The sequence below is a fragment of the Pseudorca crassidens genome, chromosome 15 (genome assembly GCF_039906515.1).
Source record: "Pseudorca crassidens isolate mPseCra1 chromosome 15, mPseCra1.hap1, whole genome shotgun sequence".
NCBI classification, from domain to species: Eukaryota; Metazoa; Chordata; class Mammalia; order Artiodactyla; family Delphinidae; genus Pseudorca; species Pseudorca crassidens.
In genome coordinates this window covers 74582784-74603656 of record NC_090310.1, presented here as the reverse complement: position 1 = coordinate 74603656, position 20873 = coordinate 74582784, and the positions used below count along the sequence as shown (strand labels likewise).

The 20873-nt window shown below is 56.8% G+C and overlaps 1 protein-coding gene across 4 annotated transcripts; it reads left to right on the top strand.

Moving 5' to 3' along the window:
* Nucleotides 1-1668: 1668 nt before the first annotated feature.
* Nucleotides 1669-20601, top strand: ZNF335 (zinc finger protein 335). 4 transcript variants are annotated; one of them, XM_067708267.1, is made up of 28 exons: nt 1669-1966; nt 2637-2887; nt 4225-4465; nt 5399-5476; nt 5725-6030; nt 6121-6249; nt 7125-7271; nt 8561-8813; nt 8906-9083; nt 9741-9853; nt 10848-10866; nt 10998-11114; nt 11186-11262; nt 11345-11505; nt 12228-12460; nt 13378-13471; nt 13589-13683; nt 16137-16396; nt 17333-17444; nt 17535-17909; nt 18671-18813; nt 18894-19054; nt 19193-19296; nt 19390-19467; nt 19686-19769; nt 19858-19923; nt 20007-20088; nt 20179-20601. In XM_067708267.1, exons 2-28 carry the CDS (start codon nt 2687-2689, stop codon nt 20304-20306), a joined length of 4035 nt encoding a protein of 1344 aa, XP_067564368.1. In that variant the 5' UTR covers nt 1669-1966; nt 2637-2686; the 3' UTR covers nt 20307-20601. The 4 variants fall into 4 exon arrangements, with proteins under 4 accessions (XP_067564368.1, XP_067564367.1, XP_067564365.1 ...); XM_067708266.1 differs by having other exon boundaries at nt 6118-6249; XM_067708264.1 differs by having other exon boundaries at nt 6118-6249; nt 17333-17909.
* The last annotated feature ends 272 nt before the right edge of the window (nt 20602-20873 follow it).

Below are 20873 nucleotides of genomic sequence, written 5' to 3'. Positions count from 1 at the left end.
GTCACTTCCCCTCTCTGAGTTTCAGCTTCCTCCTCTCTACATTGGAATCCCTGATACTATAACAACCCCTGATTCCTTAAGGAACCCCTTTGCTTTCCCTGATGCAGCAAAGCACATGTGCAGTGCCTGGCATGTGGTACATGTGGTAGGTGCTCATGGAAAATGCCTTCCCTCTTCTTTTCCTCCTGGCTCCTCTCCTCAGCATTTTTCTCAATGCTCTACTTGAATGTCCTTCTGACCCAGAGCCCCTTCACTGCTTCTAGAAATCTCCCCATCAAAGCTGAGGCCAGAACTACACACGGCATGCTCTGGTGGGAAGAACCCTTGATTGGCAGTCAGAAAACCAGGTTGGCTTCCTTCTCTTTGTAATGGAAGAATTCTGATATATTGTTTCAAGGAGTCATGACCTCAGGCCATGAGCTTTCCCTCTCTGGTCTTGAGCTCCATGACGAGGCTATTACCTTCTGTATCACGATATTTTGCAATCTTGTGATTTGGTGGCAAAGGCCAAGGTTCAGATTAAGCCTTAGTTGGGCTGGGGATGGGATTGGGTGGTGTGCAGCTACTCCTGAGTACCCTGACATCCTTGAGGGAGGTGACTTGTTTGGAGGCAGGCTACATCCTACTCCCATGGAATGGGGGTTGGAGGTGGCTCTGTAGGGCTGAGGAATCAAGTTTACGCTGGAAAACTGCCTGGTGGGTACAAAACCAACCTGCTGTCATGCCCTTGTTTACCCAGCTTTCCAGGGCTGCTCGGCGGCCTGGTCCTGCTGAATGGGGGTGAGGGGGAACGAAGAGGCATAGCCAATCCAGAGACCTCATGCTCTATTCCCCCTAAAAACCTGCTCCTAGGAAAGGAGCAGGGAAACCCCCTCATACTCAGGTACAACAAATCATAACAGCTCAAAGCACCCTATCTTTTAAAATAGGTTTTCTTTGCAGGATTTTTTTTAGATTCTCCCCGCCCTCCCCACCCCACCCCGCCCCCCGCCAAATTTGTATTTTTCAATCGACGAAAACAACTTATGCAACAAAGAGACTTCAGGACAAACCGGGGCGCCAGGTTCCTGCGCAAAATGCTAAAAAGGCTTAAGCAGAGGGTGTTGCCAAAAGTGGCATTTCGGGCATCAGAAGGACGGTCATACCTTTCTGAAAGACTGCAGGCCTTTAATACATCTACACTGAGCAGAGGAAGTCTATGGAGAATGCCTTGACTTCCCAGCTCTATTATGTAACAAATACGTGTACAGAGCTCAGTAAGGGCCCTGTACTGACGCTTCTCCATTTCCCCAACTCCAGCCATCGGGGCTTGCATTCCAAGTCCTTTTACTTGATGTGACGTTGGACCAGCCACTTCCCATCTCGGGGGCTCAGTTTCCCCATCGGTAAAACAAGGACTATATGCTCCCCTCTTCCCAGGACACGTCAAACCTAATCGGGAAGGATTTGATTGGGTTCGATGAGAGCGTAAAATAATCGGTTGAAAGCCAGGCGAAAAGACCGATAACGTTTACTCCTCTCCCACCAAGCCAAAACATCCCAGTTTCACGCTTTTCTGAGCTGTTCCGGGAAGGGCGTGGTCAGGCCACTGGGAGCCACGCCCCCGGACGTGGGGCCAGCCTTAGCCGCGCCCAGCCCTGCGGCCCAGGGAAGGGACCCAGCAGTGACGTCACGTAGCCACTCCTATGTATTCCTCCGCCGGAGAGAAAGTAGCTCTCAACCCATAGAGGACTCCGTCACCCATACTAGGAGACATGTAAAATCCTATATTTTCTGAGAACTCTATTATGGTTTTGAGACCTCGGGGCCACCTTCCGGCAACACTGGAAGCCTGTCTTTCTCCGGGCCGGCGTAGGAAGTAGTCCCGGCCTACGGAAGGCCGATGGGTCCCTCCGCAGCGGGGGAAAGAGGATGGCGACTTCGTCGATGCCGGAGTCGGAGAGAAACGCGGCTAAGAAAGCGTCAGGTGAGCGTCGGGTGGAGTCAGGTCGCCCCACTGCACCCTGCCGTGAAGTGGGGCCACACTGCGGGGATACCCGGTGGAGAGGTCCCGGGCCGGCGGGGCTGTCCGAACAGGGCCCCGGGGTCCCAGGCCCTTTAGTCGCTCTCGCACTTGCCTGAGCGGAAACCCGGAGCCGCCACAAGATGGCGTCGGGCCTGGAGCGCAGGCAGCGCCGGGGACAGCCCCGAGTCTCCAGGCCCCGGGACCGTCGCTGTCAGCCCCCTCCGCACGGGAACCAGGGGAGGGGGGAGCGAGCCGCTGACCCAGGGGGCTTGCGGGCTGTACCACCGACTCTGCACCCGGGGGGACTCGGGGGACCGAAGGGCTGAGCCACTGAGCCCGGCCGCGGCCCGTAGAGTGAACCACTCTGCGGGAATCATGGAGGGGAGGAGCAAAGGGTCAAGATTACCCGCCACTGACCACCCTCCGGGGATGGGGGAAGGACCCGAGACTGGGAGGCAAGGCTTCCTGGTCCTGTTTTCTCGAAGCTCCCCTCGCAATACACTAGAAAGCCCCGCCCCGTCGGCTACTCAGTGTTTGCATCTGCGAAATGGGCATATGGGCGCAGCTGCGTGCGCCGCGGGGCCCCGAGATGAAGCCCACCTGTTCCAGCCCCCGTCACCTCTTCTCGCAGAGTAAAGGCCCCGGACCCTGGGCCCCCCTATCAGGCCGCCCCCCGAGCCGATGGAGGAGAACGAGGTGGAGAGCAGTAGCGACACGGCCCCTGGTCCTGGCCGGCCCGAGGAGCCCTCTGAGAGCGGCTTGGGTGTGGGCACCTCGGAAGCCGTGTCGGCCGACAGCAGCGACGCCGCGGCCGCTTCGGGGCCAGCCGAGGCCGACGACTCTGGCGTGGGGCAGAGTTCGGACCGCGGCACCAGCTCTCTGGTATGGACATTGCTTGCCGGCGTGGGTGGTGGCAGGGACCGCAGGCAGCAGTGCCTGGCGGCCAAGGGGAAGAAGCCAGCAAGGCTTGCTTATAGCTAATATTTGATTATGGTTTACTGTGAGCCGGGCACCATGCCAGGCCCTTTGCGTGGATTTTCTCATTTAAGTCTCATACCTTGTAAAGCACATACCACTGTTTTCCAAATCTCACAGAGGAGCAAACTGAGACACAGCGCCAGCATTCAAATCTAGGCTGTGGGCTGACCCACTGCACTACCCACTGTCCTCACTCTTTGGGATGCAGGTGACCTGGTTCAAGTCTTGGCTGTACCACTGATTCACTGGGACACCTCTTTGAACCTCGGTCGTCAATCTTTAAAACGGAGCAGAAATACCTACTCCTGAGGGTGCTCTGTTGTGAGCAACCACCAGACATTTTCTTGGAAACGCTTTGTAAAATAGTCTCCTGGCTCTGCCGCCTCCTGGCTCTGTGATCTTAGATAAGCCACCCAAACTTTTAGCTGTCAGTTTTCTCATCTATAGAATGGGAATAATAAATATACTTGCCTCAATAGGTTTTTCTCTTTTTTTTTTTGAGAACTAAATGAATTAATATATGCAAAGCAATTAACACAGGGCTCAGCACATGGTAAGCAGCCAATAAGTATCAGCCATACCGTTGTCATTGTCTGCAAGATAGTGATCATTTTCAGGACATCACATTATAGAGGTGCACAACAGTAGCCCCCACTTTGGGGTCCAGGGGTTTTATTAATTCAGCAGAGGTGGGCTTAGCATGTGCCCAGCTTGTGCTGGACCCAGGGGATACAGCAGGAGACGAGAGATGCGGTCCTGGCCCTTATGGAGTCTGACCTGGGAGACCTAACATTGCAGAGTGAACCATAATGTGATGGCGGGACACAGGCGACCATAGCACTGAGGATGGAGAGGTCCTAATTTGGCTTTGTGGGTCAGGGTCATCTTCCCAGGAAAGGTACCAGGTGAATGGCAGTAAGAAGGCTGAGTAGGAGTTAGCCACAGTGTGATGCTAGGAAGCATTTCAGGCAGAGGGAGCAGCTTATTTGAAAGCCTGACGAGAATAGCCTCACCTGGCTGTTGTGTGAGGTGTGGGAAACATGGGGCCTTGTACCTGCCCAGAGCCAGGGACCCTGGCGCTTGTTCTTGGGGGAGCTCTGTGACTAGAGGGTTTCTCTCACTGGTCCTCAATGGGGGTGAGGTTGTGGGTGGCTCCACCTACCACGTCCTTGGGCCAGGGTGGGGGCAGCCTGCCCTGCCCCATCCCTGGCTCCTAAACTCCCCTGTTTCCCGTCCCCCAGGAGGAGGTATCCGAGAGCAGCTCCAGCACAGAACCCCTGCCCCATGGCTACCTCCCTGATTCATCTTCTGTTTCCCACGGGCCAGTGGCAGGGGTGACAGGCGGCCCCCCAGCCCTGGTGCACTCCAGCGCACTCCCAGACCCCAACATGCTGGTGTCCGACTGCACGGCTTCTTCCTCAGACCTCGGCTCAGCCATTGACAAGATCATCGAGTCCACCATCGGGCCCGACCTCATCCAGAGTGAGTCAGGCCACAGGGGGCAAGAGTTGCCCCATAAGGGTTTCCCTGCAGAAGCAGCTGTGCAGACTCAGGCAGATAACCTTACCACTCTGAGTTTGTAACAGGGAAACAGTAACCCCGTCTCACAGTGGTAAACGATGTGGGGATTTTTTTTTTTTTTTTTTTTTTCGGTACGCAGGCCTCTCACTGCTGTGGCCTCTCCCGTTGTGGAGCACAGGCTCCGGACGTGCAGGCTCGGCGGCCATGGCTCACGGGCCCAGCCGCTCCGCGGCATGTGGGATCCTCCCAGACCGGGGCACAAACCCGTGTCCCCTGCATCGGCAGGCGGACTCCCAACCACTGCACCACCAGGGAAGCCCCAATGTGGGGATTTAATGAGATAGTACAGTATAGTTCCTGGCATATGATAAGCACTCAATAAATATAGAAACAGTGACACCTAACTTTGTACTGGAGTCTCTTCTAAATACTTTACCTGCAGTAGTTCATCAATCCTCTTGGTAACCCCAAAAGGTAGATGCTGTTATTCTCACAGTCTGGATGAGAAAGCCAAGGCACAGAGGACGTAAACTAATGTACCCGCTGTCATCAGCAAGTGTTGGGGCGTGAGCTCAGACAGTGACTCCAGAGCGGGTGCTCGTGATTTACCAAACTACTTTCTATTAATAATGATCCGTGTAAGGGTTGTAGCACCTGGAAAAGCCCTGGGATGGCCTGAAAAGCCAGTCCTCCTTTAATGGTTAAAGGTGGGCAGCTGTGGACTGGCTGCTGGGCCAGCGTGTCACACACAGCAGACCTCTCAACAGCCCTGCCCTGGACGGGAAGTGGGCAATGGGGCAGCGGACTCACAGTCTCACGGGTGAGTCAGAATGAGTGTGGGCAGTGACAGTTGTCATTATCATCTGTGCATCCCCTCCTCACACCTCTGCCCAGGCTGCATCACCGTGACCAGTGCTGAGGGCGGTGGGTCCGAGACCACACGGTACCTGATCCTGCAGGGACCAGATGATGGTAAGACTCCAGGCGCCAGACCCAGGGAACCCTGCTGTGGGCGGGGGAGTGGGACAGGGAGGCTCTGCCGTACACTCACTGCGTGATCTTGGCAGCTTCTCCACTGCCTTGGGCCTCTCAGTTCCTCCACTGTTACTCTGCTTAGGAGTGGGGTTCTTGGATCCCTGGGCCTGCCTGGGAGGGGCAGCTGTAGCTCGTGGCCAGCCTCCCCCTCCACTTCCTCCCCTCTGATTCCCTCACCTTCCCAGGGGCCCCCATGGCATCACCGATGTCCAGTTCCACCCTGGCCCACAGCCTGGCAGCCATCGAAGCTCTAGCCGATGGCCCCACGTCCACATCCACGTGCCTGGAGCCCCCTGAGGAGGTACAGGGTGGACCCAGCTCCCCAGCACAGCCATGCCTGGGTTCTGGCGCCGAGGAGCCAGACCTGCAGAGCCTGGAGGCCATGATGGAGGTGGTGGTGGTGCAGCAGTTCAAGTGCAAGATGTGCCAGTACCGGAGCAGCGCCAAGGCCACACTGTTGCGCCACATGCGGGAGCGGCACTTCTGCCCAGGTGCGTTGACGGTGGCCTGCCTGGCCGCCTCCACAGGTGGGGCTGGGGTGCCAAGAGTCAGATGCAGCAAGCTTGTTGTACCGCTAGCAGCCGCCGCCACCGGAAAAAAGGGACGTCTGCGGAAGTGGGGTGCCTCTGCCAGGACCCAGGAGGAAGAGGGCCCAGAGGAGGAGGACGATGATGACATCATAGATGCCGGCGCCATCGATGACCTGGAAGGTAGGCTACCGTGGCTTTCGGTCCTGTCACCCACACCCACATCTGCAAATACGGAGCTCCCCCTGGCCTGTAGGGAGGGCCAGGGACGAGGAACTGGCGCACACGCAGCCACGAGTGCCTCCAGCATAAGATAGAGGAGTTGGAGCTCTGGGACCAGGAGCTCTATGTGCAGCTGTACGGGCCACGTGCTGAAAAATAGTACTGTGTCCAAGAGGGTCACGTTCACATTTGTCTAGCAGAAACAGAATGGAAGCCACGTGTGTTTTTTGTTGTCATATTAAAAGTAAAATGAAAAAGATGAAGTTAAGTTCAGTCATATATTTTATTGACCCATTACGTCTAAAGTATTATTTCAATATGCAATGATTATAAAAAGTTATTAGTAAGCTTTACGTTCTTTTTCTCATACTAATTTTCAGAAATCTGTTGTGTTTTATACTTATGTCTCCAGTTAGTCGAGGCATATTTCAAGTGCTCAGTAGCCACATATGGCTAGTGAGGGAGCTACTGGCTCCCTCAATGGATAGCATAGTCCTGCTTTGTAGACTGGAGTGACTAGACAGCTGTTTTCTAACAATGGCCGTAAAGCGTATTGAGGAAGGAGTGCTTTTTTCTGATTCACATAAAGGTGCCATCTGAGCTAGTGGTAGGTGTTAGGAAAGGTACAGAGAAAGGACTGCAGGGGCCAGAGAGTGGCGCTCACAGTTAGCCAGGGGGACATCAGGAGGGCTTCCCGGAGGAGGCACTACTGGTGGGTTTGAAGGGAGGAACAGGCAGGGAGGGATAGGGAAGTGGGCCTCTTTCCAGGGAAGCTGGCAAGGGGTCAGGACTGAAAGGTCAAGGCTGATGCCCCCCTTCTTTTGCTGTCCCCACAGAGGACAGCGACTATAACCCTGCTGAGGATGAGCCCCGGGGCCGGCAGCTACGGCCCCAGCGCCCCACTCCCAGTACACCGAGACCCCGCAGGAGACCTGGCCGGCCCCGGAAGCTGCCTCGCCTGGAGACCTTGGATCTCCTGGATGGTGAGACTTACTTGTGGGTGGGGCTGTGCGGTGGGGCCCAGGGGTGGCCTCGTTCCCCGCTTGCTTCCATGGAGCCCTTGCAGACATGCTTGCAGAGTAGCATGTCTCAATCCCACCGGGGTGACCTGCAGGCCTCCTCGTAAAGGGGAAAGCTCTCCCATACCAAGCTTGAGAGTTAGCTTTCTGAAACGGCTTTTCCGTGGTAAGCTGTCGCAGCACAGAAGTTTGAGTATTTGTAACTGAACTAATAAGTTTTAAGAATTATTACTAAAATGAGAATAAGTCTGAGGTCTGAGACTATGTTGGAGGAGCACGGACTTGGAGCATTACAAGCCGGGGACAGGAAAGACCCGCCGTGGGCATGAATGCCGGCTCTGCCACCTACCAGCTGTGACCTGGAGCATGTTACTTTGCCTCTTGAATCTCCCATTCCCTTATTAGGAATGGAGGTGATAGCACCCGCCTCTTAGGATTGTTTTTTGAGGCTTAAATAGACAGGGAAAAAATACATGGTAGCTGTTTTTGTACATGCAGTTGTGTGTGTTGTATTTTTTTAGTCTTATTTTTCAAATAACTTTTTACTGAGGTATATGTGTTGAAAAGCACATGTATGCTAAGTGAATCAGCTTAGTGAATTCACAGCTCAGTGAATTTTCACAAGGTGAACACACCTGAATAACCTGGCACCCCATTAAGAAACAAAATGGCATATAATTTTGAATTTTTAAAACATTACATTGAAATGCTGTTAGTGTTTTTGAATAGGTAACGCATTCAGATGTTCAGACGTCAGAGGCTTTGCGAGTGTGTGCGGTGATGTCTCTTCCCTTCCTCCCGTCTGCCCTCCAACTACACAGCCTCCGTTGGGAAAACCAGTGTTTAAGTGTTGCTGTTGCTCCCCAGACTTTAGAACGTTCCCATGAGGTCACTAGAGCAACAATTATATCCATTTGATAGACGGGGAAAATGAGACTCAGAGAGGGGAGTGGCTTTGCCTGAGAACACACAGCAAGTCGATGACAGCTTAGCCTACCCGCAGGTCTCCTGGCCGCAAGGTCCCAGCTCTCCCAGTGCTGCTCCAGACTGTCCCATTTAAGTCGTGCTGTGCTAACAGCCCGTCAGCTGCAGGAGGAACCATATGTCCACGCTGCCCTCTAACCACGGGCTGCCTGCGTCTGTCCCGTGACCTGACGGGCCTATCAGTGGTCCGTGACGGTGTGTGTGGGGGAGGATATTTTGGCTGGCCTCTGGCACAGCTGTCCACATCTGTCCTGGTGTGTCCATGGCAGGTGTGGAAGGAGAGCCTCTGGTCAGCTCCCAGACTGGACAGAGCCCTCTGGAGCCACAAGACCCCGAGGCACCCAGCTCCTCAGGCCCGGGACGCCTGGTGGCCCTGGGCAAGGCCAACCGGCCCCCTGTGGAACCCGGCATGAGCCAGTCAGATGTGGAGAACGCAGCACCGTCCTGCCAGGACGAGCCCGACGCCCCGCCCCGCCGCCGTGGGCGACCCTCCAGGCGCTTCCTCGGCAAGAAATACCGCAAGTACGGCGGCAAGCGGAGATGAGGGCTGGGGGCAGGGGGAAGTGGCCAGGCCCCTGGCCCAGCCAGACCTCTCCCCAACACCCTCCTGGCAGGTACTATTACAAGTCGCCCAAACCCCTCCTGCGGCCCTTCTTGTGCCGCATCTGCGGTTCCCGCTTCCTGTCCCACGAGGACCTGCGCTTCCACGTCAACTCCCACGAGGCTGGCAACCCCCAGCTCTTCAAGTGCCTGCAGTGCAGCTACCGCTCCCGCCGCTGGTCCTCGCTCAAGGTGTGGCCGAGGGAAGCGGAAGCGGAGGCGTGGGAGGGCAGGGGGAGAAGGGACGCTGGATGGGAGAAGGCCCCAGGGGGAGTGGAGATCACCGCACCCGCGGTCACCCTCCTGCCCCGTGTCGTTGCGCGTCTGGGCCGAGGGCACACTGTGGTAGGCCTCACACTGCATGGTGGCGTCACATCGTCTTAGACTTGCCTCACAACCACCACAGCGGGCAGATGGCAGTGCCACTGCTTTAATCGAATTCAGTGTGTTAGAAAGTCTCCCAGCTGGTGGCGGGAACGTGTCTCAAGAAAGGGGTTCCTTTTTATCATCTCACGTAGCCCAACAAGGTCATAGGTGTTGAGAGCCCCATTTTACTGACGCAGGAAACTGCAGCTTGGCTTGGCCAAAGTGAGGCAGAGCTGCCCACGGGTGGAGGTCGGGGGTAGCTTGAGCACAGATGGCCGGAGCCCCTGTGCTTTGTGCGCACAGTGCTTCCTCCCTCAGACCCGGACCTAGAAGTTGTTCTCTGGACCCCTGCGGTAGGGGTGGGGAGCGGGGGTTGTTCCAGGGTGCAGTGGGGAGGGGGCGCCTCTACGGCTGTAGGCACAGGGCGGGTGGGCAGGAAGGGAGGCTACACCCCAGCCCCCTGTCCTTCTGCCTCTCTCCCAGGAGCACATGTTCAACCACGTGGGCAGTAAGCCCTACAAGTGTGACGAATGCAGCTACACCAGTGTCTACCGGAAGGACGTCATCCGGCACGCGGCCGTGCATAGCCGGGACCGGTCAGTGGGGGTGGGGAAGTGGAGGCCCAGGGTAACCATGGATTCCCCCTTACTGAGCCCCTGCTCAGGGCCAGCCCCCTTTGCAGCACAGTACAGATGGGGGAAAGGCAGGGCGATTCATCCCAGATCACTTGGCTCAGAACAGGGCAGTGTCAGGGTCTAGAGGTCCCTTATTTGGTCTCTTTCCTGCTTCGAGCTTTGTAAATTGGGGACAGTCACTATTGAGGTGATTAAAGGAAATCGTGTACCTAAAGGGTCTCAGAAAATGATCTGAAGGTCTTCCAGGCTCCACGTCCATACTCCATCTCTCACGGCACTGATAGGGCAGACGTAGGACAAGTGGGTGGAAAAACAAAGATCCTCAAGGGCCTAGTGACTGTTCACTGAAGTATCACAGTGCGGCTTGCAGGCTCTTAGTTCCCCGACCAGAAGTTGAGCCCCGGGCCCCGGCAGTGGAAGCGCTGAGTGCTAACCACTGGACAGCCAGGGAATTCCCGCTTTTAGGTGTTTCTTTAAAAAAAATAAAAAGGGAGGGGGAGTTCTATGTCCACATAAGATTAGGGACACCAGGTTGAAAACCTGGTTCAACAGCTCTTTTCCCTGCAGAGCTTCTCAGAGCCTTTAAAATGCAAATGCATTTTGTGACAGAGAGAGAGAGAGAGAGAGAGAGAGAGGGAGAGGGAGAGAGGGAGAGAGGGAGAGAGGGAGAGAGGGAGGGAGGGAGGGAGGGAGGGAGAGGGGGAGAGGGGGAGAGGGGGAGAGGGGGAGAGGGGGAGAATGCACTGTGCCTAAAGTTAGTTGACTGCAAAACTTTATTTACAGCACACCTCTTGGCATTTTCCCCAGCAAACTCCCATTGGGGGAATACTGTTCTAAGAGAAAGGGGCTTGGGTTAGGGCTGAGGACAGGGCCGAGGATGGGTCTGGTCAGCGGGGGAGGGTCTGGGGTGGGCTTGGGGACAAGATGGTCTGACTGCTGTGCCTTTCTCCCCCAGGAAGAAGAGGCCAGACCCGGTGAGTCTGGGGCCCCAGGCCGGGAAGGGAGCCTGCTTGAGGGCGGCTGGGGGGTTGGTGGGGGAGGAGGCATGGTCTCACCCTCTCTCCTCCCCTTTTCTCTCCACCCGGCCCCTTCTGTCCCTTCCCAGACCCCGAAGCTGAGCTCCTTCCCCTGCCCTGTGTGTGGCCGTGTCTACCCCATGCAGAAGAGACTCACGCAGCACATGAAGACTCACAGCACCGAGAAGCCCCACATGTGTGACAAGGTGGGTGGGGCTGGGGGCAGGGGGCCCGCCTGGGGGCTCCCTGGTCTGACCCGTCTCGCCACCCCCCGCAGTGTGGAAAGTCCTTTAAGAAGCGCTACACCTTCAAGATGCACCTGCTCACGCATATCCAGGCCGTCGCCAACCGCAGGTACATCCCCGAGGAGGCCCCTGGGGCTGCGGTTCCCCACCGCGCCCTGTCGCTGAGCTCTCCCCTCTCCCACCACCTCCAGGTTCAAGTGCGAGTTCTGCGAGTTCGTTTGTGAGGACAAGAAGGCGCTGCTGAACCACCAGCTTTCCCATGTCAGCGACAAGCCCTTCAAGTGCAGCTTTTGCCCCTACCGCACCTTCCGAGAGGACTTCCTGCTGTCCCACGTGGCCGTCAAGCACACAGGTCAGGCCAGCCACCCCCCAAAACACCGTAGCCCCCTGTCGGAGGCTCAGCTCTGTCCTCTTCATCCCCCTCGGCAGCCCCAGCCCTTCTACTGCAGGGAATCCCCCCTGGGACTATCACTCTAACCTCAGCTGAGTTTCCAACGCAGCCAGCTCTTCTCTGTGTGGCCCAGGGCCAGTTGCTGGCGCTCTCTGAACCTTTCTTAATTGTGAAAGGAGAGAATCAGAAGTACCAACCATGGGGTTGTTATAAACGTGAGTTCCATTTGTTCCCTGAGCCCTGTCTGTTCTGGGCACTGGGGCTTGAGAGGTCTTACATAGGCCCTGCCCTCGACAGAGGAAACCACTAAAGCAGCATCACATCTTGGCCCACAGAAGATGGACAGCAAAACTTAGTTCTTTCTCCTCCTCGGTGCCTAGCCCTCTGGCAGACACACTAGGGAAGAAGAGAGAAAGAGAGCTGGGGGGACACTTCGGGAGATGAGTCATAAGAGAAGTATGTGGTCACCTGACCTTGAAAATAGGCACTCGGAGGAAGGCTGTGAGCGCAGAGGGAGACCTGGCTCGTTTCTGTCCTGGCACACCAAATTGCACAGAGCATGGGTTTCCCTGAGCTTGGGAACACATCGCAGGGAGTGAATCAGTTGGAGACGTTCTTGGGGTCACAGAAGGCTTCCTAGAGGGGGTGGGCAAGCCCAAGCATCCCTACACATGTGCCTGCAGGGGCCAAGCCCTTTGCCTGTGAGTACTGCCACTTCAGCACGCGACACAAGAAGAACCTCCGCTTGCACGTACGGTGCCGACATGCAAGCAGCTTTGAGGAGTGGGGGCGGCGCCACCCCGAGGAGCCCCCTTCCCGCCGTCGCCCCTTCTTCTCTCTGCAACAGATTGAGGAGCTGAAGCAGCAGCATAGCGCAGCCCCTGGACCTCCGCCCAGCTCCCCAGGACCTCCTGAGGTAATGAGCTCAAACAGCAGACAAGGGGGTTAGGAGCGTTGGCTGCAATGCTGCTGTGATGCTGCCTCTCCCAGCCCTAGCATCCTCACTGGCACACTGAGTACAGCGAAATGACCCCTGCCTCTCTGGATTGTGGTGAAGAGCAGCTGAGGTCACAGATATGTCACCCTAATCTCAGAGTAGGGGTGGCTTTCCAGTGCTAGTAATAGAGCGTGGAAATATCAGTATCTTGACTATGGTGATAGTTTATTATTGTCTTCATGTAAAAGAAGTCCAGAGGTCAGCAACCCAGGGCTGATGTGGCAGCTCCTTGATCAGTCATCAGGAACCAAGCTTTCTCGATACTTTTTCCCAGCCATCCTAGGCATGTGACTCTCGTTTTTGTGATTGACTTATGGTCCCATATAGCTGCAGGAGCTCCAGCCTTCCTAGCCACATCCCAGGCAAGAATCAGGAGGAAGGGATAGGGGAAGAGCAAAAATGATGCCCGCCATCTATCCGTCTTACCTTCCTCGTGAACTTTTACCAGAAGCTCCTGCTTAACTACAGGGCCACACTTCACCCAGCCGCAAGGGAGGCTGAGAAATATAGTCTTGTAGCTGAGTATGTTGCCTGCCCCCTCCCCTCCCCTCCCCAAAAGATGGACCACCACGATGTGCTGGTAGAACACAGAGGCTCTGGAGTCAGATAGTCATGTGTTCAAGTCCCAGTTCTGCTACTTACTGGCTGTGGGATCCTTAACCTTAGTCAGTTCATCTGTTGCGTAGAGCTGGTAAATATCTTGAAAATATCTTGAAGAGGGTGAAGATGAAACAAGCCAATAGCTGTAAAGTGTCTGGCACATAGGAGGTGCTTGGTGAATGCACTTGAATCTGAGCCTGCCCCCTGTCACACTTGGCCATATTCCCACCCCGCAGATCCCCCCAGAGGCAGCACCTCTCCAGTCACCCGAGACACCCCCGCTGCTGTGTTCTGACACCCTGGGTGGTGCTACCATCATCTACCAGCAAGGTGAGTTCTGGTGGGAGCAGGGGCAGGGCTCGTGCCGGTGGGGGCCGGAAGCTGGGGAAGAGGGCGTTGGGTGCCAGTTTTCCAGCCATTTCTAAGGCTCAGGTCCCACCCACCCAGGAGCTGAGGAGTCGACGGCCATGGCCACACAGACAGCCTTGGACCTGTTGCTGAACATGAGTGCTCGGCGGGAGCTGGGCAGCGCGGCCCTGCAGGTGAGCTCCTCCCCGGCCCGGCTTTACCCGTGGTGCCAGGTCTGCGCTGGACGCTGGGAGCGGAGGCTAGTGATGGAGTAGACGTGCCCTGCCCTCAGGGAGCTCCCAGTCAGTGGGAGACAGATCCACTGAAACCCAGTGGGCAGACGCAGAGGAGGGGGACCGCTGTGCCAGGGAGGCCCCGGGAGGGCAGAGGCTCTCCCACTCCGCTGTCCGGAGTCACCAGCGGTCTCCGCCATGCTGAGCAGTAAGCACTGCCCGTGCCCATGAGGCTGAACTAGCTTCCCATCTAGCCTAGCACCCTCATTCCACGCCACCTCCCACAGCCCAGAGGCTCCCAAGGCTTTCCTGAGCTCCGACCTCTCACATGCTCCGTGCACCTTAAGCCTAGCACATCTTCGCCCAGGTTCATCATCTTTACTTCTCCCTCCCCTCCCCCCGTGCCTCTCCAGATTCTCTAAGGCGGAGAGAGGTTTGTTAGCACCTCCCATCTCTCAGCCTCTTGAAAAGATGGAGACTGTGTTTGAGATGATGAATTCCAGCAGCTTGGAACAGTGACGTGCTGCTGGGGGACAGCGCTCTGTGGAGGGGAGCCTGCTCTTGGACCTGGAATCTTCAGAGGGTTTAGTTTGTGGCATCTGGGGGTGTGTAGAAATTCTACATTTTTAGATAGTTCAACGTATCAGGCTTTTATAGTTTTTGCCTGTGGTATCATCCTTAGGCCTCTTCACCTCAAGATTATATAAACATTCGTTTGTATTTTCTTCTTAGGGTTTCATTTTTTACACTTAAATTTTTACTCCACCTGGAATTCACTTTTGGTGTGTGCAGAAAGGTAGGGGACTAAGTTTACTTTTTTCCCAGAAGTTGTCCAGTGCAATAAATCGAATCCTCCCATTTTCCCCAGTGGTTCAAAGCATCCCCTTTATCGTGCACTGGATTCCCCCAGGTACAGGAGTCTGTTTCTAGACAAGTTCTGTTCTATTGCTCTGTTTGCCGTTCTCATGCCAGTATCATCCATTTCGGTTGGTTTGTTTTTCTGATTACAAAAACATACGCTTGTGAAACCCAAAATGAGCGTTAAGAATTGTTCTCTTCAGAAGGTGAAAGTCCTTAAGGTTCCTCCCCTCCCCTCCGATTCCACTGTTAACAGGTTAATAAGCGTTTCTGCAGTTTTGTCCACGTGCTCACTAACACAGAGACCTCCTGATCCTTAAAAAATGAGATCACGCCATCCGCGCTCACAGGCAGCCTAGCTTTTCTTCCCTCTGCAGTGTGTGAGGCACAGCCTGGCCACACACACACGTCCAGTCCTTCCTGACGCCTCCACGTCATTCCGTCCTAGGGATGTTCTGAAGCTTATTTCGTCAGGCCTTTACGCGTGGGTGGCTTCCTTGTCATTAACTCAAGGCAGTGCTTCAGTGCACATACATTTTCGGGTGCTCATAAACATGTTTTTTAGTTGGGGGAAAAAAAAGCCTCCTAGAAGTAAATAGAATCAGTGGGTCCCAAGGCGTGACACCTCATAAAAGCTATGTCAGTTACATGACCACCACTAGCGTGTGCTTCCTCACAGCCTCGCCAGCGCTGGGCATCAGTTTTTATAAATCTCTTCCATGTGATGGAAGTATATGTCAGGGTCTTAGTTTATAATTTTGTGATCACAAAAGGGATCGAGTTTCTTTCTTTATGTTCATAGACCATTTTATTTCTTCTCTGATGTATGTTTGTGCCCTGTATCTATTTTTCCATTAAATTATTAATCTCTTTTGTGTAACTTTGCAAGGGCTCTTTGTATGTGTGGGAACTCCACTTTTTATCTCTTATGTGAATTATTAAATACCATCTCCCCCCACGCCCCCAGCTTCTTTGTTTTCTGATCTCATTTTATGGTTTGTTTTTCTGTAGGTTTTAACATATTCTGTCATGATTAGGAAACTTCCCACCCCAAGGATTATAGGAATATCCATATTTTCTTTTAATATGTCTCAAGTTTTATTTGTTACATTTCAATCTTGAAAACATTTGAAGCAGGCTTTGGAGTAGAATGTGAGGTAGACTCTGACGATTGCATTTTTTTCTTAAACGGTCTGCCACTTGTTCCTCTACTTCAGGATTTCTTATCCTTGGCGCTTTGGGCCAGATAACTCCTTGCTGAGGGGGCTGTCCTGCTCGTCTGGCATGTTTGGCAGCATCTCTGGCTTCTGCCCCCTAGGTGCCAACCAATTGTGGCAACCAAAAATGTCTCCAGACGTTGCCCAGTGCCCTTGGGGGGTGGTAACGCTCTAGCCTGTTCTCGTTAAGTCTCTTTCCAGTTGCCAGGAACACACAGTTGGGCTCGTGTGAATACGTGGTGGTGGCACTGGGTCCCGCCAGACCGTGGGTGAGCTTTGAGGCCCTGAGATAGAAAAGGGCCTTGAACGCCAGCTCCTTTGCCACTTGTGCCGTTGCAGGTGGCTGTGGTGAAGTCAGAGGACGTGGAAGCAGGGTTCGCATCCTCTGGTGGGCAGCCCTCCCCAGCAGGTGCCACTCCCCAAGTGGTAGCCCTCCACATGGCAGAGCCAGGGGGCAGCGTGGCCGCCGAGAGCCAGCTAGGCACCCCGGACCTACAGCAGATCACCCTGGCGCCTGGGCCATTTGGCGGGGCTGGCTACAGCGTCATCACGGCACCCACCATGGAGGAGGGCACATCGGCTCCTGGCACACCTTACAGGTGAGATCTGCTGCCTGCGAGACCCCCCCCTCCAGCCGTTTATAGGTGTGCTGGGGGGAGTCAGATGAGGACCCCGCCCACCCAAGCCTAGTTGGCAGGAGGTAAAACTCCTAATACACGTAAAACAATTGGGCTGTAGGGGTGTCGTGTCCCTTCAGGAGGTCAAGAGCCACTGAAGATGTGCCGGGCACGTGACATTCGTGACCTCCCTAAAGCATTCCCACGAGATGCATGTTTCCCTCTCTTTACAAATGAGGAGGGAGGCGAAGTAACCCACCTAAGGGCAGACAGGCTGTAGATCTGACCCTGGTCTCTGTGGTTCCAAAGCCCACGTCCTCCTTGTATGGGACGGTCCCTGAGGTCGTTTTAGGAACGAGCTCAGGCTCCTTAGCGACATTGGAGGCCCTGCAGCTGCACTTGGCTTTCTCTACACTGAGCACGTTTGGGGCAGAAACGTTTATGTTTCGCATGTTCGCTGAACCCCTGGGCAGTCTGAGGAAGCCCTGAATTCAAGTACCAGATTGTTCAGCTGGGATGGGAGTCAGAATCCCTGGGCCGGCACCTGGGCAGCCCAGTCTCTCAGCATCTGCCCTTTACCCTTGGCCCGTGGGTCCTTGCAGCCCTGCCTCCCCACTCGCCCTCTCCTCCTGCCCCACCTGGTCAGACTTGGGCTTGACCCCTGGAGCCCTTCACCTCGCCACCCCCCAGCATGCCCATCGAGGGGGCAGGGATGACCGCTTCTGAGAAGGACGATCTCTGGACACTTGGTCGCCATTTACGCAGAGGCAGCGGAGGTTCGGCTGGTAAAGGGAGGAGCCAGGGGTCAACCTGCGGTGGCAGTCACTCCTCAGTTGATGCCTTTCTTGGGGAAGGGGACTCCTGTGGCCCTCCATCCTCTCCTGGAACGCTGCCTTACCCCCCCTCCTCTGCCCACAGCGAGGAGCCCCCCGGGGAGGCAGCCCAGGCCGCGGTTGTGAGTGACACCTTGAAAGAAGCTGGTACCCACTTCATCATGGCCGCCGACGGGACCCAGCTGCACCACATCGAGGTGAGGCTGGGGGTAGCCACCTCTACTCTTCCCATTTCTTCCTGCCTCCCTCCGTCCCTCCAAGCCTCACGCTCCCCTGCCTGTCCACAGCTGACTGCACATGGCCCCATCTCCTTCCCAAGTCCAGACGCCCTGGCCTCTGGAGCCAAGTGGCCCTTGCTGCAGTGTGGGGGGCTGCCCAGAGACGGCCCTGAGCCCCCGTCTCCAGCCAGGACCCGCCGAGTGGGGGACCCCCAGGGCTCTGCCTCCCCACCTCCTGCTGCCAGCAAAGCCCTGGGCCTGGTAGTGCCCCCCTCGCCACCATCTGCAGCCACTGCGTCGTCAAAGAAGTTTTCCTGCAAGATCTGCGCTGAGGCCTTCCCCGGCCGAGCTGAGATGGAAAGTCACAAACGGGCCCACGCTGGGCCTAGTGCCTTCAAGTGCCCCGACTGCCCCTTCAGCGCTCGCCAGTGGCCCGAGGTCCGGGTAGGTGGCCCCGTCCCCCTGCTGGCATCCGTCTGTGTAACAAGCCTGGACTGAGTACCCCCCCAGGCCAGGTCCTCCGCTCCCTGCTGGGGTCAGAGATGACTCAGCAAGGCCCCAGCTCTCAGGGGGCTCAGTCTGGCGGGGAGGCACGCCAGGTGGTGACTAACACCCGACAGCGTCCCCAGTGTGAACTAAGTGCGCACAGCAGAGCACAGATGGGGAACGAGTCACGTGGACTTGGGGTGCTGGGGGGATGTCCCAGAGGTGATGGCTGAGCTGGGCCTGCAGGAGCAGAGGAGCGGTGGCGTGAGGCAGCTGGGGAGAGTCGAGTCGTCCAGAACACTGAGGGCACAGTGTCCCAGGGAGGTGCGGGGGTCGGTTCCGGGGACTCCGTCTGTTCACCCGAAAATCATCGGTTCTCAGATCCGAGCGCGTGCTGAATCCTCACAGTGGCTCAGTGAGGGGAGCGGGGCCCAGAACCCAGAGTGTCAGAGCTGGGGGCGACCTTCAGAGGCCCCTCTTTGAGCCTGTACGTCTCACAGGGGTGAGCTGAGTGTCAGCAGACACAGGGCTTTCCGAGCGGCCTCACGACCGAGCTCGTGGCTCTCCAACACCCAGCAGTGCCAGACCTTGGCCTGGCTGGTACTTCTCACCCAGCTCCTCCCACATCCACCGCGCCTGAGGTCAGGGTCCCTGGCTCCCCTGTCCGTGCGGAGCCATCTGTCCTCACCCAGCCGGTGCCCCGACTGCCCCATCTGCAGGCCCACATGGCGCAGCACTCAAGCCTGCGGCCCCACCAGTGCAACCAGTGCAGCTTCGCTTCCAAGAACAAGAAGGATCTGCGGCGCCACATGCTGACCCACACCAACGAGAAGCCCTTCGAGTGCCACCTCTGCGGGCAGCGGTGAGGCCGGGCGCAGGCGGGCAGGGGCTGCCAGGCACGCGTCGTGGGGCCGCCCCTGAGCCGCCTTCCTTCGCCCTCAGCTTCAACCGGAACGGGCACCTCAAGTTCCACATCCAGCGGCTGCACAGTCCCGATGGGAGGAAGGCGGCAACCCCGACCACGCGGGCCCCGGCCCAGACCAAGACCCCCACCCAGACCATCATCCTGAACAGTGACGACGAGACGCTGGCCACGCTGCACAGTGAGTGGCGCCTGGGGCCCCGGGGTGGACAAAGGACTTGAGCCACTGCCCCAGAAGGCACCCTTGGACCAGGGCGGGGCCAGGGCGTCTCAGGTTCCCCTGGAGCCCCTGAACGAGCGTCCACCCCTCTCTGCCCAGCTGCACTCCAGTCCAGTCACGGGGTCCTGGGCCCAGAGCGGCTACAGCAGGCACTGGGCCAGGAACACATCATTGTGGCCCAGGAACAGACAGTGACCGATCAGGTGAGAGCCTGGGCTGGGGGCCCTGCTGGCAGGTCATGGGCAGGGGTGAGGGCACACAGAAATCTGAAGCTAGAGCTGACCTGGCCCTGACAGGAGGAAGCCACCTACATCCAAGAGATCACTACAGCAGATGGCCAGATGGTCCAGCACCTGGTGACATCTGATAACCAGGTGAGCTGCTGCCGCCACCTCAGCCCTGAGTGCCCGCCCTCCTCCCCCCAACCTCCAGGCCCCATTCCCAGGAAGGGGTTGGGGGAACGGTACTTTCCAAACTCCTCCTCCAGCTGCCATTGCTGACAGGGTGTCCCTGACCCCCCTGCTCTACCTTCCTCGCTGAGCTCCCAAGGAGCGGGGGCCCCAGCACCTGCCTCTTCTCCCCCCTTCCTCAGGTACAGTACATCATCTCCCAGGACGGAGTCCAGCACCTGCTCCCCCAGGAATATGTCGTGGTCCCGGAGGGCCATCACATCCAGGTAGGCCAGGCCTGGGACGCAGGTGAGGAGTGAGAAGAGGGGTGTACATCCTCCTTGGAGAGTAACTGGATTGGCTCTCTCTCTCCAGGTACAGGAGGGCCAGATCACACACATCCAGTATGAACAAGGGGCGCCGTTCCTTCAGGAGTCCCAGGTAGGGCCCTTGGGGACCAGGTGGAGCCAGGGCCACAGGCAGGGGTACTGGTAAGGCCACATCTCATTGCCTCTCTCCTCCAGATCCAGTATGTGCCGGTGTCCCCAGGCCAGCAGCTTGTCACACAGGCCCAGCTTGAGGCTGCAGCACACTCAGCTGTCACAGGTATGGGGCTGGACCGAGGGTCTTGGGGGCCTGGGGCCCAGGCCTAGTTCCTGGGCCTCAGGCTCACCATCCTTTCCCCTCCCCTGGCAGCGGTGGCCGATGCTGCCATGGCCCAAGCCCAAGGCCTATTTGGCACGGAGGAGGCAGTGCCTGAACACATCCAACAGCTGCAACATCAGGGCATCGAGTACGACGTCATCACCCTGACCGATGACTGAGCCCCAGGGGCCCAACAAAGACCATGGATATTGGGGCCAGCCCTGCTTGGGGTGGGGGGGCCCACTGGGACTCCCTCGCTGCTCCACCTAGGATCTCCAGATACTGAGCAGCCAGCATCCTATCACTCCTGGGGAGCCAGACCTGTGCTGCTGGGGTTAGGGGACAGCCGTGGGCCCCAGCCAGGACAATGCTGCGGGCCCCAGCCTGCAGGCAGGCTTTGGGAGAGAGATTTATTTTTGTTTGGATGGACCCACTGGCCCCTCAGTCTCAATAAAGGGACCAGAGTCCAGCCTTGGCCAGCTCACTTTGTCCATGTGCTGCTACAGCCAGAACGAGGCAAGGATTTAGGAAGGAGGAGGAGCCCACCACAGCCCGCAAGGGTGGAAACGAGGTGGAAGCTGCCCAGCCCCGCAGTGCATCATCTTGGCCTGCCTCTGTAAGTACAGTGGCCCACCAGGGCAGACCCTCGGGGCAAAGGCCCGATACTGGGAGAGATGGCTAAGCTGGTGAAAGCCCCACTGAGCACCTTCAGACCCTGCCTCCTCCCCGGCCTCGGGGGAGCACTG